An 11,687-nucleotide genomic window follows, 5' to 3' on the forward strand; every position below is an offset into this window, starting at 1 on the left:
AAGCTGTGACAATTTGTCCTGAAACAACAACAGCGATCTCCACGCTTTGAGTTTAATCTCGAAATTTCGACTTTATTCTCAAAATGATCAATAATATTTTTGTCTTAATGTGACCCAAATACTCATTCACACATCAGGTATATGCATTCATGTAATGTTTAACAAACACTTTCAATTTAAAAAAACAAAACAAAAAACAAAACCCACCGACTCTCTGGTGTGACGCAAATATGACGTGCACAAACCCGGAAGCGGCTGAAAGCGCACGCGTCTTTCTCGCGGAGCACAGTGAGTTATTTTTCTCTAAAACTTTGGTCGTTAATTCAAGTTAGTCTCGGTGTTATCCATTAGATTAGTGTCGACTGGAATATCACATTCAGCCACTGTGCTAGCTGTTTCCGGTTCATCTCTGAACACACACCGACATCTGTTAGCTCTTAGCAGCCGCGGCTAACGGTCAGTTTACAGTCAGTAGCAGCTTCCGGTCATTGATGGAAGGTGAGAGTGAGCAGCTTTGGGTCGTATCCGATTTTAACCTGGTCACATCCAGATTTAACCCGTTTTATCCACGGAGTAAAAAGAGTCAAATAGCGCCTTAAAGTTTCAGACGGAAACGCATCCTCGACCCCTTTAGTCTCATTGCTTCAGTAAACACTCGAGTCCTGTTTGTGACTCTGCAATATTAAATCCTGTGACGGCACACTGCACAAATACTCGTCTTTTTTTGCACAGAGGCCGGGGGGTGGAAGGAAGGAAAACCTCAAAGGAGGTTCATAGATGTAGTGAAGGAGGACATGCAGAGGGAGATTAAAGCAGATGAGCCGCTGTAGAGTCCCCTGGGGAGCAGCGAAAACAAGAAGGCGGCAGGCTTACTGCATCCTACAGTTTTCCAAACCAAATTAGTACAAAGGTGGAAGTAAGCACACACCACCAAAGAACATCCTCAGCTTCCACCACCATTTTAACTGTTGCAAACTACACCCATCAATTTAACTTAGGTCAGGCCCAGGGTAGCATCAATCTGTGACCCAGTGGCCATACAACAGTCTGCCCTGAAACAGTCCTGCATCCATCACTGTAAACTTCATTACAACATGGTGACAACCCAGTTTAACCTGCACTTACAGTTCTATGTAACCTTTGAAATTTTTGTTTTTAATTAGTTTGATTGACCCAACATGTAGGCTTTAAATTTCCAACTTCTGAAAGGTCACTGAGCAGTTTTATCATTTAAAAAGGTTAAATCAAGTTCCAAATGATATCAGATTGTTAAGACAGATACCTCTATTTGGTGATCTGAAAATGCAATATTTTAGTCAATTGATGTTTTTTTTTAAACAAAACTTAAAATTTTCTTTAACATATCTCTAATATTTATTATGTGTAGTTATTTATGAGAAATTTCATTATAGAAAACTCCGATACCAATCAGGACCATCAGACTGTAGCGCATAAGCAGTGATTAATACATTGTAGTTTTTGACATCATAATGTATTACTCTCCCTTTCGGATATAACGGGTTATTAAAAAAGGTAAATGGATCACGTTCGGCATTGTTCAGTCAAGCTGACGTCACTAATTCTCAATAAACTCAACATAAAGCTTCATCAGCTCAAACTGATATTGTTTTTCTCTCTCCTCCTCTTCCTCCTCTTTTTTTTTTTCTTAGATGGAGCTTCAGTCTCGTCAGACAGAAACGATGGAGGAGGCAACACAGACCAGAGGAGCTCAGCAAGAAGAGAACTCGGGGATGAAGAGGAAGCATGTTGAAGATGAAGAAGAGAAGATGTCACCTAGCAAGAAGCAGGTTGTCAAGTTCATTTTTTTTATATTTCTTTAAAGCAGTTGTCTGAAGGCTCTTCATGTTGTGAGATGAAGTCTCGGTTTGATGTGAGAGGATCAGACAGCACTTTTAAAACTATTTGCTAAAAATATATATAGTTTAGAAGTTTAGGATAATTTGGAAAACATTTGTAAACTCAGCGAACAACCTAACATATTTAAAAACTCAAATGTCTTCAGTGTTTTACGGTCTGTACTTTACAATATAAAGCACCTTGAAGCAACTTTTGCTCTGATTTAGCGCATGAAAATAAAATTGGACTGAACTTGCTATGCTATTCTGTGAGACTGCCTGAGGGAAAACATGCATAATGTTAAGAGTATCAGTTAACCTTAGTGTGTGAAGAGGACTCTGTTAGATTGAATTGATTCAAACCACTACAGCGCAGTACCTTTAACACCTACAGCATGCTCTAATCGCTGTAATAAAATATTATTGTCAACAATATTCAGTGTTGGGGAGTAACGGAATACATGTACCGCCGTTACGTATTTAGAATACAAAATATGAGTAACTGTATTCCGTTACAGTTACCGTTTAAAAAGGTGGTATTCAGAATACAGTTACTTTGTTGAAATAAGTGGATTACACTGCGGTACTTTCCTGTTTCATTTTGTCGCGGGTCAGGACTGTTTGGGTTTTGTTTGACAGCTACGTTCTGTTGTTCCAGGCGGCAGGGTTACGGTTGCCATGGTTACAGGGCGACGCTCTCTCTCTCTCTCTCTCTGCGACTGTGTGTTTCCTGGGTGAGAGGGCGCCTTTTCGTTGTTGTTGTTGTGCTAAGCTAACAGGCAGAATGCTACAAGCTCTAAAGAATGTAGCATCATGGGCAGTGTAGTCCGTGCTGCAGGGAGAATGGACTGCCATACACGTTATGTGTCTGTGAGCGCGAGGAGGGAGAGAGAAAAAGGGGAGTGGAAAGGTAGGAGTTGTCATCGAGGAAAAACGGGAGCTGGAAGCATGTAAATATAATAATAACCACTGCAGCCAAGAAGAGAGCCTGACGAGCCCAGATGTAAGTAAACTATTAAGACTCGACTGTACACTGTGTTCGTGTTTTCCTCCAAAAACAACAAGTTCCGTTGGAGCAGTCTTTCAACACCTCTCTCTGTCTGTCGCAAGAAAAGTTGACCCACACAACAAAGTAAAGCTAGTTTTCGGCTACGAGCCAACAGGGACCCCGCCGTATTAGTCAGAGGTCCCTTTACTACAGTTTGGAGTCGCGGACCTTCAGTAACAGTAATAAATCACACAGCAATAGTACATTCACGTTGTTGTAAAAAGCATGATAATATATTAAGTAATCCAAAGAATTTAGAATACGTTACTGTCATTGAGTAACGTAACGGAATACGTTACAGAATACATTTTGGGGCATGTATTCTGTAATGGAATACATTTTAAAAGTAACCTTCCCAACACTGACAATATTGAATAAAGGACTGAGGTCTAGCAGGAAAGGCACAGAATGAGTCCACCCTCAGAGGCCATAAGACACAAAGTTTGTAACTTTCACTAAAGCTGTTTCTGTACTGTGATGATCTCTGAAACCTGACTGAAACTTTTAGTTAAACCATCCCTCTGCAGATGATCAGTTAGCTGTTTTACATCTACTCTTTCAAGAATGTTTGAGATAAAAGGTCAAGTGGCGGCTTTAAGTAACAGTTTAACTACTGCCAGCTTGAAGAGATGGGTTGATCATATTTAAGATTTATAATTTTTGGACTTCTTTGAGCAGTCTTGTAGGAACGAGGTTTGATTGACACGTTGTTGATTTGGAGGAAGTTATTATTGAAGTTAATTCGGAAAGATCAGGCAGACAAAAACAATCTAAATATTTATCAGCAGGTATTAAAGCTGCTGTGAGGCTGTCCTTATTAGTGATCCCTATAATTGATCTCTCAGGTGCTTGATCACGGTGTGAAGGTGGCAAGTCACTACAACCAGCTGCAGGAAGTTGGCCGGGCAGCTCGTAGCAGAAGCCGAATCTTCTTCATGAGGAACTTCAACAACTGGCTGAAGAGTGTTCTAATTGGTAACTGGCTTCTGATCAACACACCACACTTCCTCAGTTTTAACATATCCATAGTGATCTGTAAGCAATTAACACCCATCCGGCAATCGCATGCATAATAACATGAGAGCGTAGTTTTGTTTTTGTTTATTTTTTGCTATAAGTTGTCTCTAGGGCCAAACATCAGATCCAACATTTAGAAAGCTGATTATCAGAACAAAATGACAATGCAGTGATATTTATCCAGCGAGTATAATACCAGTCACTAATACAGATTATTGGCCTTTTATGTTTCATTTGGCAGCCTGTTGTTGTCATGCTGATTAATGACCTTCATCCTTTAAAAAAAGTGTTTTATAAGTGATCAGAAACTTTTAAAAAACAGATTTAATAGATTTAACTAAAATAAATGGTTAAACCTTGCAAAGGGGCTGGTGTAAACTTTTTACAGGAAGCCAGTTTATTGTTTTTATTTTCACATGGACCAGAGAACTCGTTCATTTTCTACAGTTTTATCGAACAGAGAAAGGGACTGATTATTTTATTTAAAAAGGTTTGCCTTTATGTTTCACCTGTGCCTTGTATGAACATAGAGGTGACTGTAGTTTAGGAGGTCATCTACTAATCATAAGGCTGTTGATTCCAAAACTGGCTGCTCCAGTTTGTGTGCCAAGATGTCCTTGGGCAAGATGCTGAACCATGACTTTCATGGGAGTGTGACGCTGTGTATGAATGTTAGATTAAATGCACTTACAAGCACTTTTTTCTATGTCTGTGATTGGTGTGAATGGATGAGACATGTTATATGAAACACTTTGAGTGCTCGAGTAGAAAAAGACTATAAAAGGACGCTTTTCTATTTGCCATCCTGTAACACAAAGGACCTGCGCAGACAGCATTGTAAGTTGAGTGATTGTTGTATCTTTAGTAGTCTTTTTTTGCTTTTGGTATGACTCTTCTATTACTCCCATTTTCAGTATTTCAGCCAATTCCTTCTGAGCAATTTGTCTTGTGTGTTCAAGTATCTGGTAGTGAATGCACCATCACACTAGAGTGTGCTACAAAACAGTGCTCTGTGAGACTGGTACAACCAGACAAAACGATGTTGCACTGCAGCACCATCCACTCTCTGGGCCTGTGCAAGATGGTCATCACAACGGAAGGAGGTGGAAATGATAGAATTTGATACCGCTGGTCCCAACTCATCTCTTTCCTTCACCAGGCTCACCAGAGAAGTAATTTCAGCCTATCTTTGAGCAGGTTGAGGTGATAAATCTTAGATTTAGGCACTGCTGACGTGCCTGGAGCAAATTCTCTCATGATAACCTTCTCCTTATCCTCATGAATTAACTTACGAATCATGGATTCTGTCTTACTTAGCAGTTCCACCAGCCTGTCAGTCTGAAGGTCATAGATGCTGGCCAAACAAAACTTAATACCCAGTAATTAGTACAGTTCTTTTAGTGTGTGAGTCATGAACAAGGTGGTTAGTCAGGAAATTGCATTGTATAATCCTCCAGAATAATACAAAGGTTGACACTCAGAGCAGGGCATGCACTATTTGGACACCCCCCACCCCCCACACACACTATTTGAACCTGCTGCTCCACCCCTCCATTGCAGCTGAGCCACAAACCACCCTCTCAGGAAAGGTGTAGCCTAGTTTTTTTTTTTTTTTTTTAAGGTAAATAATAAAAGTCATCCTTTGTGATGATAATAAATAATTATTACCATCACCTCCTCTGAGTCTCTCCTCCATGGTGTGCTGGAGCTGGTCATTCTGGTTCTGCTCATGAACCAGATCTCTGAGTGATCCTCTTGAACTGAACTAGGACTACCATCACCAGCTACAGTCCAACACTGGGGGAAGAATAATTTTTATTCCGAGTCTACTGGACTGTATTTTAACCATTTTTATAAACTTTTTACTTTTTATTCTTTCACCATTTAATAATTATTTATATTTTTTTTCTGATTTTACCTATTTTCTTTCTGCAGCACCTTGTGTGGAAGCAACTTTAAAAATAAAATATTTACATCCTCTTACAGTTTAGTGTCTTTTTCTATTGACAGGTGAGATCTTGGAGCAGGTAAGAGGGGCGGGATCTCAGCAGGTGTCTGTGTTGGACCTTGGTTGTGGAAAAGGAGGAGACCTACTGAAGTGGAGAAGAGGAGGAATCGATCACCTGGTCTGTGCAGGTATTGATTCATTGATTTTTATGGTTTATGAAACTTGACATCACATTTCTACAGACTCTTTTCATGCCTATACAGCTTTAAGGACTGTAAAGGACCAGCAGTGAAATCTTCCTCTAAAGACGCACCTCATCCTGCTGTTTAACCTGAAACAGTCAATGTTAACTTTGTGTAAAATCAAACCTGCCTGCCAACCCTCCATCCATCTATCCATCTATCCATCTGTCCATCCATCCATCCATCCTCCCTCTTCTGTTTGACTGGGTCATTCTTCACATGAGCACAGACGACAGTCAGGACCCTTTCCCCAATCTGAAGGCGTAGGGAAACGACACTCTCGCTCACAAAAACCCCCGGGGGACAGGAGCAAACTGAGGGCATACAAAAATACCCACCGCCTGTCTGAGGCAGGCAGGTGCCGTCCCTCACTGACTGGGACAGAGTCCAGATTCTCTCCAGGACACTGGTTCCAGTTCCCAAACTGTGCAATGACGTGACCCCAACTATATCTAGTCAGTGTCCCTAAACCTCACACTCTAGCTCAGGCTCCTTCCAAACCAGAGAGGACAGGTTCCACATCTCTGTAGCCAGCTTTGATAGCTGGGTATCGGGCTATCAGGGCCCTCGCCCTTGACTGCCACCTGACACACAATATACCTGACCACGACGGTATCTGCTACAGGTAGTGGGCCCAAGGCGTGGCCACCAGTTGCTCTTTGTCAAGCTCCCTACCAAGCCTGGCTTCAGGGTGAGGAGAAATAACCCTGGAGTAACCCAATCTTGCGCAGGTTACTCAGATGTCTTGCTCTTTTATTTCTCATGGGGGTCCAATGAATTGCTTTCATCCAGGACCAATTTGCCTTGGGAGAGACCTACCAGGGGACAAAGAAAAGGATAGCTGCTGGGACTACTGGGGCACACAAACCTCTCCATAGCAGTAAATTGGTGGCATTGAATTGAAATGAATTATGCCAAACAACACTGAGATCAAATGAGAGCACCTGCCACAAAATCTCACCTATGTATGAGCTAATACTTGTGCTTCACTTTTGACTTAAGTAACTGGCACTCGGTCCTCTATAACTGGTCATCACGTCAATTCAGTTCAGTGTTATTTACATTGGATTAAAAAAATGCGTTTTATATTTACTTAGAATTTTTTCTAAGTAAATATATTTCTACAGATGCCATTGACATGAAATGGAGCAATCCACTCAATGATTCCAAGAAAGCCGTGTACCAGGTTTTAGATGTGTCCTTGATAAACACAGCTAGGCCTGATAATGAACTAATCATTTGATTCAGATGTGTTGACCCAGGTTGAGATCTTAAACCTGAAGGACACCAACCCCTGAGGCCTGGAGATAGACACCCCTGCTGTATACTCTAAGCTTATGTACTGTTATTCAGTTCATAAGCACAAACGACAGTCAGAACCTTCTCATCCACCACCGAAAACATACTGGAAACAAACTGAGGGGATACAAAAATACCCACCCCTGCACCCAGCTGCAACCGTACCTCCTGGGGGCGGTGGATCGACTGGAGGGTGGCCCATATCATCTCTTGCCTCTATAACTGCCCCTCAGCTCAAAAGGCATTACAATTGAGATTAATTGTTGCATGTTGCTGGAGATTTTTGATGAATAAACATAGATGTTTATTTTCAGATATTGCAGGGGTTTCTGTGGAACAATGTCAGATTCGTTATGACGAGATGAAAAAAAAGAGTCATCGTAACGAGAAAATCTTCACTGCTGAATTCATCACAGCAGACTGTTCAAAGGTAGACCTGCAGCACACAAAAAATAAGTCGAGTATTCTGTGATAAAAGTGAATATATAAAATCAGAATTAAGAAGAAAAATAAAAGTGAGGTTTTTCTCAGTCTGGATTGTTTGATTTGTTACTGACCTTTTATCTCTACCTACAGGAGTTGTTGTCAGAGAAACTGGATGATGCTGAGCTTATGTTCGACATCTGCAGCTGTCAGTTTGTGTATCATTACTCATTTGAGAGTGAGCAGAAGGCTAATATGATGCTGAGAAATGCCTGTGAGCGTCTTAAACCTGGAGGGTACTTCATCGGTACAACGCCAGATGCCTTTGAACTTGTGTAAGATAAACAATTAAGTGTAATGAAAGGCGCTTTTTTATGGTAAATTGTTTATAGTCACATCTGTCCACATGCCAGGTGGACAACCTGCTTCACCTAAGCCACATGATCCTATTAGGTGAAGCAGGTTGTCCACCTGGCATTGGAGCTATGAAAACTCCAAGTATTAAGATAACTTGGAGTTTTTATAGCCTTTTTCCATTAGTACCGTCTCTGTGTAGCTTGGCTCAACCGGACTTTGTCACTTTTCATTATAAACGAGTACCATGTAATGTGCGTGGGGTCATTACAGCAAGGATCTGAGGCTGGATCGCCTCAGATCGCCCTGAACCTCAGCCAAATAGGTACTAAAAAAGTACCTGGTGCCAGGTACGACCACCTAATGAAAAACCTTAAAACTGAGTCAAGCTGTGCTGAGCCGACCCTATTAGACATTTTGAAATGTTCAGATGTAAAGACTAACTCACTGAGTCAGTATCTGCTTCATCTTCACTCTTTTCCTTGCCCCCCCCCCCAACAGTAAACGTTTGGAGGCATCTGATTCGCTGTCATTTGGTAATGAGGTTTTCAAAGTGACCTTTCAGTCCAAAGGTTCCTACCCTCTGTTCGGATGTCAGTATCACTTTAACCTCGAGGAAGTCGTCAACGTTCCAGAGTTCCTCGTCTACTTTCCTCTCTTTGAACAGTAAGAGTACTCACAGTAACATCTGCTCGTGTACTCTGAATTTCCTATAAAAATATTTCATGATACTCTGTTTCCACTTCTTATGTCCCAGCATGGCGAAGCAGTACAATATGCAGCTGGTGCTGAAACAAAGATTTGCGGATTTCTTTGAGGAGAAGGTGAAGAAGGAGAATCATCGCAGCCTCATGATGAAGATGATGGCTCTGGAGGTAGAATATTAATTAAAACTGAAATACTGACTATGATTTCTCAGTTCATTTTTCTTATTTTTACAATAATGATGTGACCAGAAGACAAACTAGATATGGAGTTAACAACATTTAAGCATGTTATTTTTGGACACAGATCCAAATGGTGACAAATTAAAGGAAAGGACCCACTTATCCTTTCAGTGAGGCATTTCACCTTCTCAAGCCTTAAGAATAGCTTCACTCCTCTGCACACAGTGGATGAACTGGGTTTTTTTCTTTTTTGTTTGCTTTGTTAAAAAAAAGTTCACTGCTTTACTGTTTTGCTAGATGTGTGGCGATATTTTGCTCCAATAAATCCACATAAACATTAGTGTGGTCCTGTGTCTTGTGGATAAATAGAACAATTCATCTCATAGTAGTGTTTGATCAGAGGATAAAGAAAACACATCAGAACCAGCAGAGTCTGTCACTGTAGCTCAGAGGTCCAGGTTTTTCTTTTAACCTGTCACTACTTACTGTCTTTTTAAGAGTTTGTTTTGCTTTCAGCCATTTCCCAGTGAGGATGGTCTTCAAGCCTCAGACAGTGCAGAGGAATACTGTCATGCTAAAGAGCACTGTGACCGAGCCGACGTCAGAACTCCCCTGGTAAGCGTGCTCAGATGGTAAATGTTAAATGGACCGGTTTTTATAGCACTTTTCTACTCGAGCACTCAAGTGCTTTATGCCACATGTCTCATTCACACACATGCATTCAAGCACTTTTTAACATTAACACATGGATGCATCAGGAGCAGCTTCGGTTTCAGTATCTCGCCCAAGTGTATATATAGCATGCGATTGAACAACCAACCTCTCCATTAGTAGATGAGCGACCACGTCTACCCCCACAGCTCAGTTTAAAAAAACAAACAAACCCAAAACAGTTTCAGGTGTTCGGCCCAGTTTTACAACATTTGTCTGTATTTCCATGTGTGCAGGGAACGCTGAGCAGATCTGAGTGGGAAGCTACCAGTAAGTCTGATCATCTCCATCAGCTGTTTACATGAAACATTTAAACTGATGCTTGTAAAAACATTTCAGTATTGTTGTCTTCGATCTACTTTTAAAATATGTATTCATATGTGGGCCCATTGATCTACAAACTGTTGATCACTAAAACCCTCATCTGTCTTTGCTCTGCAGGTATCTACCTGGTGTTTGTGTTCCAGAAGATGTCCTGATGCTGCGCTCATCTGCTGCTGTTTGTCTCACTGTTCTTCAGCTCATATTTGTGTTTCTGTTGCTTTAAGTCATTTTTGATAAGAAATGATTGTTTTGTTTGTAAATTAAACAAAACTTCTGTCAAACTTTTTTGTGTTTTGTTCTTCTGAATTATGGAAAAAAGCGTGTATTTCCCTGGATTACAGGATAGTTACAATAAACAGAGAATTTACAGCCATTTAATGCAAACAGAATATTATACTGTAGCTCTACTTATTTTGATGGGTAAATTGGTTATTTTTGATTTGTTAATCTTTTAGTTTGGCTTAAAATTTAATTTTTTTTTCATTGTCTGATGTAACTCTGAAATTTGTTCTGTTGCATTTCCAAAGTGCAAAATGTAACTGGCAGATTAAACCCCGTTTCCTTCCCCTTTGTGATGCCTCTGGTATTCATTGAACCTCTGTTAAGTTTATGACAGGCACAGATTTGAGTATTGTGGATAAAACAAACTGTTAAGGATCAGTTTATTCTCACCTAAAAACCTGGACCTGAACCTATAACATATGAACGAAAGTACTGGGCCATTTACAGCTACACTTATTCATAAAGCACTTTATAACAGCCACAGCGACACAGTACTGCACACTGAAGCTGAATAATAAAAATGCATAACATACAAATGATAGCCAGTTAAAAAGGTAAGATAACTAAGAGAAAAACGGAGTCTTGCTGGGGTAGAAAGCCGAAGAATAAAAGTGGGTTGTAAGACATGTTATAAAATTTGGCAGTGAAGGGGTTTCTCTAATGTACAAGGGCAAGTTATTCCATAATTTAGGAGCAACAACAGAGAACTCCCTGCTCTCTCTGAGCTTCTTCCTGGATCTCAATACTTCCAGAAGCAGCTGGTCAGCTGACCTATGCTCTCTTTTGCAAGTTCCTTCTAAGAGTTGTGCAGCAGCATTTTGAATCAGCTGCAGATGTGAGAGTAATGACGGACTGACTCCCACATAAAATGAATTATAATAATCCAAATGTTATAATCCTATTATAACTTCAGTAATAATAGGTTTAAAATATACTTCGGGGATGCAAAGTTTTTGTGCTGTTGTGAAAAAAAGAGATTTGGAGTGTTTGTGACTTTACACACTTGAGCCTCAGCATGCAGTGACCCACTTACGTGGTCTGAGACATCATGGCTTAGCTGCTGTGTCCTAAATGGTTCCACTTTGCAATAACAGCACTTACAGCTGTTCCCAGAACATTTAGGACGGACGAAACTGAACTGACTTGTTGCAACAGCAGCATCTTGTTATAGTGCTACACTTAAATTCAGTTAGCTCTTTGGAACAAGCTATTCTTTCACAAATGTCTGTAAAGGCAGACTGGAGGTGTTGGACTTTATGCACCTGTGATCATGGGACCGAGGCTGTGTTAACGTTT

General features: G+C 40.6%; 1 protein-coding gene across 2 annotated transcripts; it reads left to right on the forward strand.

The window, feature by feature from the left end:
- Positions 1-205: 205 nt before the first annotated feature.
- On the forward strand, positions 206-10,684 carry rnmt (RNA (guanine-7-) methyltransferase). Of its 2 annotated transcripts, none has more exons than XM_005948801.3 (11): positions 206-288; positions 1,671-1,808; positions 3,750-3,879; positions 5,932-6,057; positions 7,725-7,840; positions 7,987-8,168; positions 8,689-8,853; positions 8,945-9,062; positions 9,591-9,689; positions 10,022-10,055; positions 10,227-10,684. In XM_005948801.3, the coding sequence occupies exons 2-11, from the start codon at positions 1,671-1,673 to the stop codon at positions 10,262-10,264; spliced, it is 1,146 nt and encodes a 381-aa protein (XP_005948863.1). In that variant the 5' UTR covers positions 206-288; the 3' UTR covers positions 10,265-10,684. The 2 variants fall into 2 exon arrangements, with proteins under 2 accessions (XP_005948863.1, XP_005948864.1); XM_005948802.3 differs by having other exon boundaries at positions 258-498.
- The last annotated feature ends 1,003 nt before the right edge of the window (positions 10,685-11,687 follow it).

Source organism: Haplochromis burtoni, unplaced genomic scaffold (genome assembly GCF_018398535.1).
Source record: "Haplochromis burtoni strain Fernald_Lab_line unplaced genomic scaffold, NCSU_Asbu1 Contig_620, whole genome shotgun sequence".
NCBI classification, from domain to species: domain Eukaryota; kingdom Metazoa; phylum Chordata; class Actinopteri; order Cichliformes; family Cichlidae; genus Haplochromis; species Haplochromis burtoni.

Coding starts and splice junctions, on each gene's coding strand:
- rnmt (XM_005948801.3), top strand. CDS start 1,671: ATGGAGCTTCAGTCTCGTCAGACAGAAACGATGGAGGAGGCAACACAG. Junction 7,841..7,986: donor TCACAGCAGACTGTTCAAAG/GTAGACCTGCAG, acceptor CTCTACCTACAG/GAGTTGTTGTCAGAGAAACT. Junction 8,169..8,688: donor CCAGATGCCTTTGAACTTGT/GTAAGATAAACA, acceptor CCCCCCCAACAG/TAAACGTTTGGAGGCATCTG.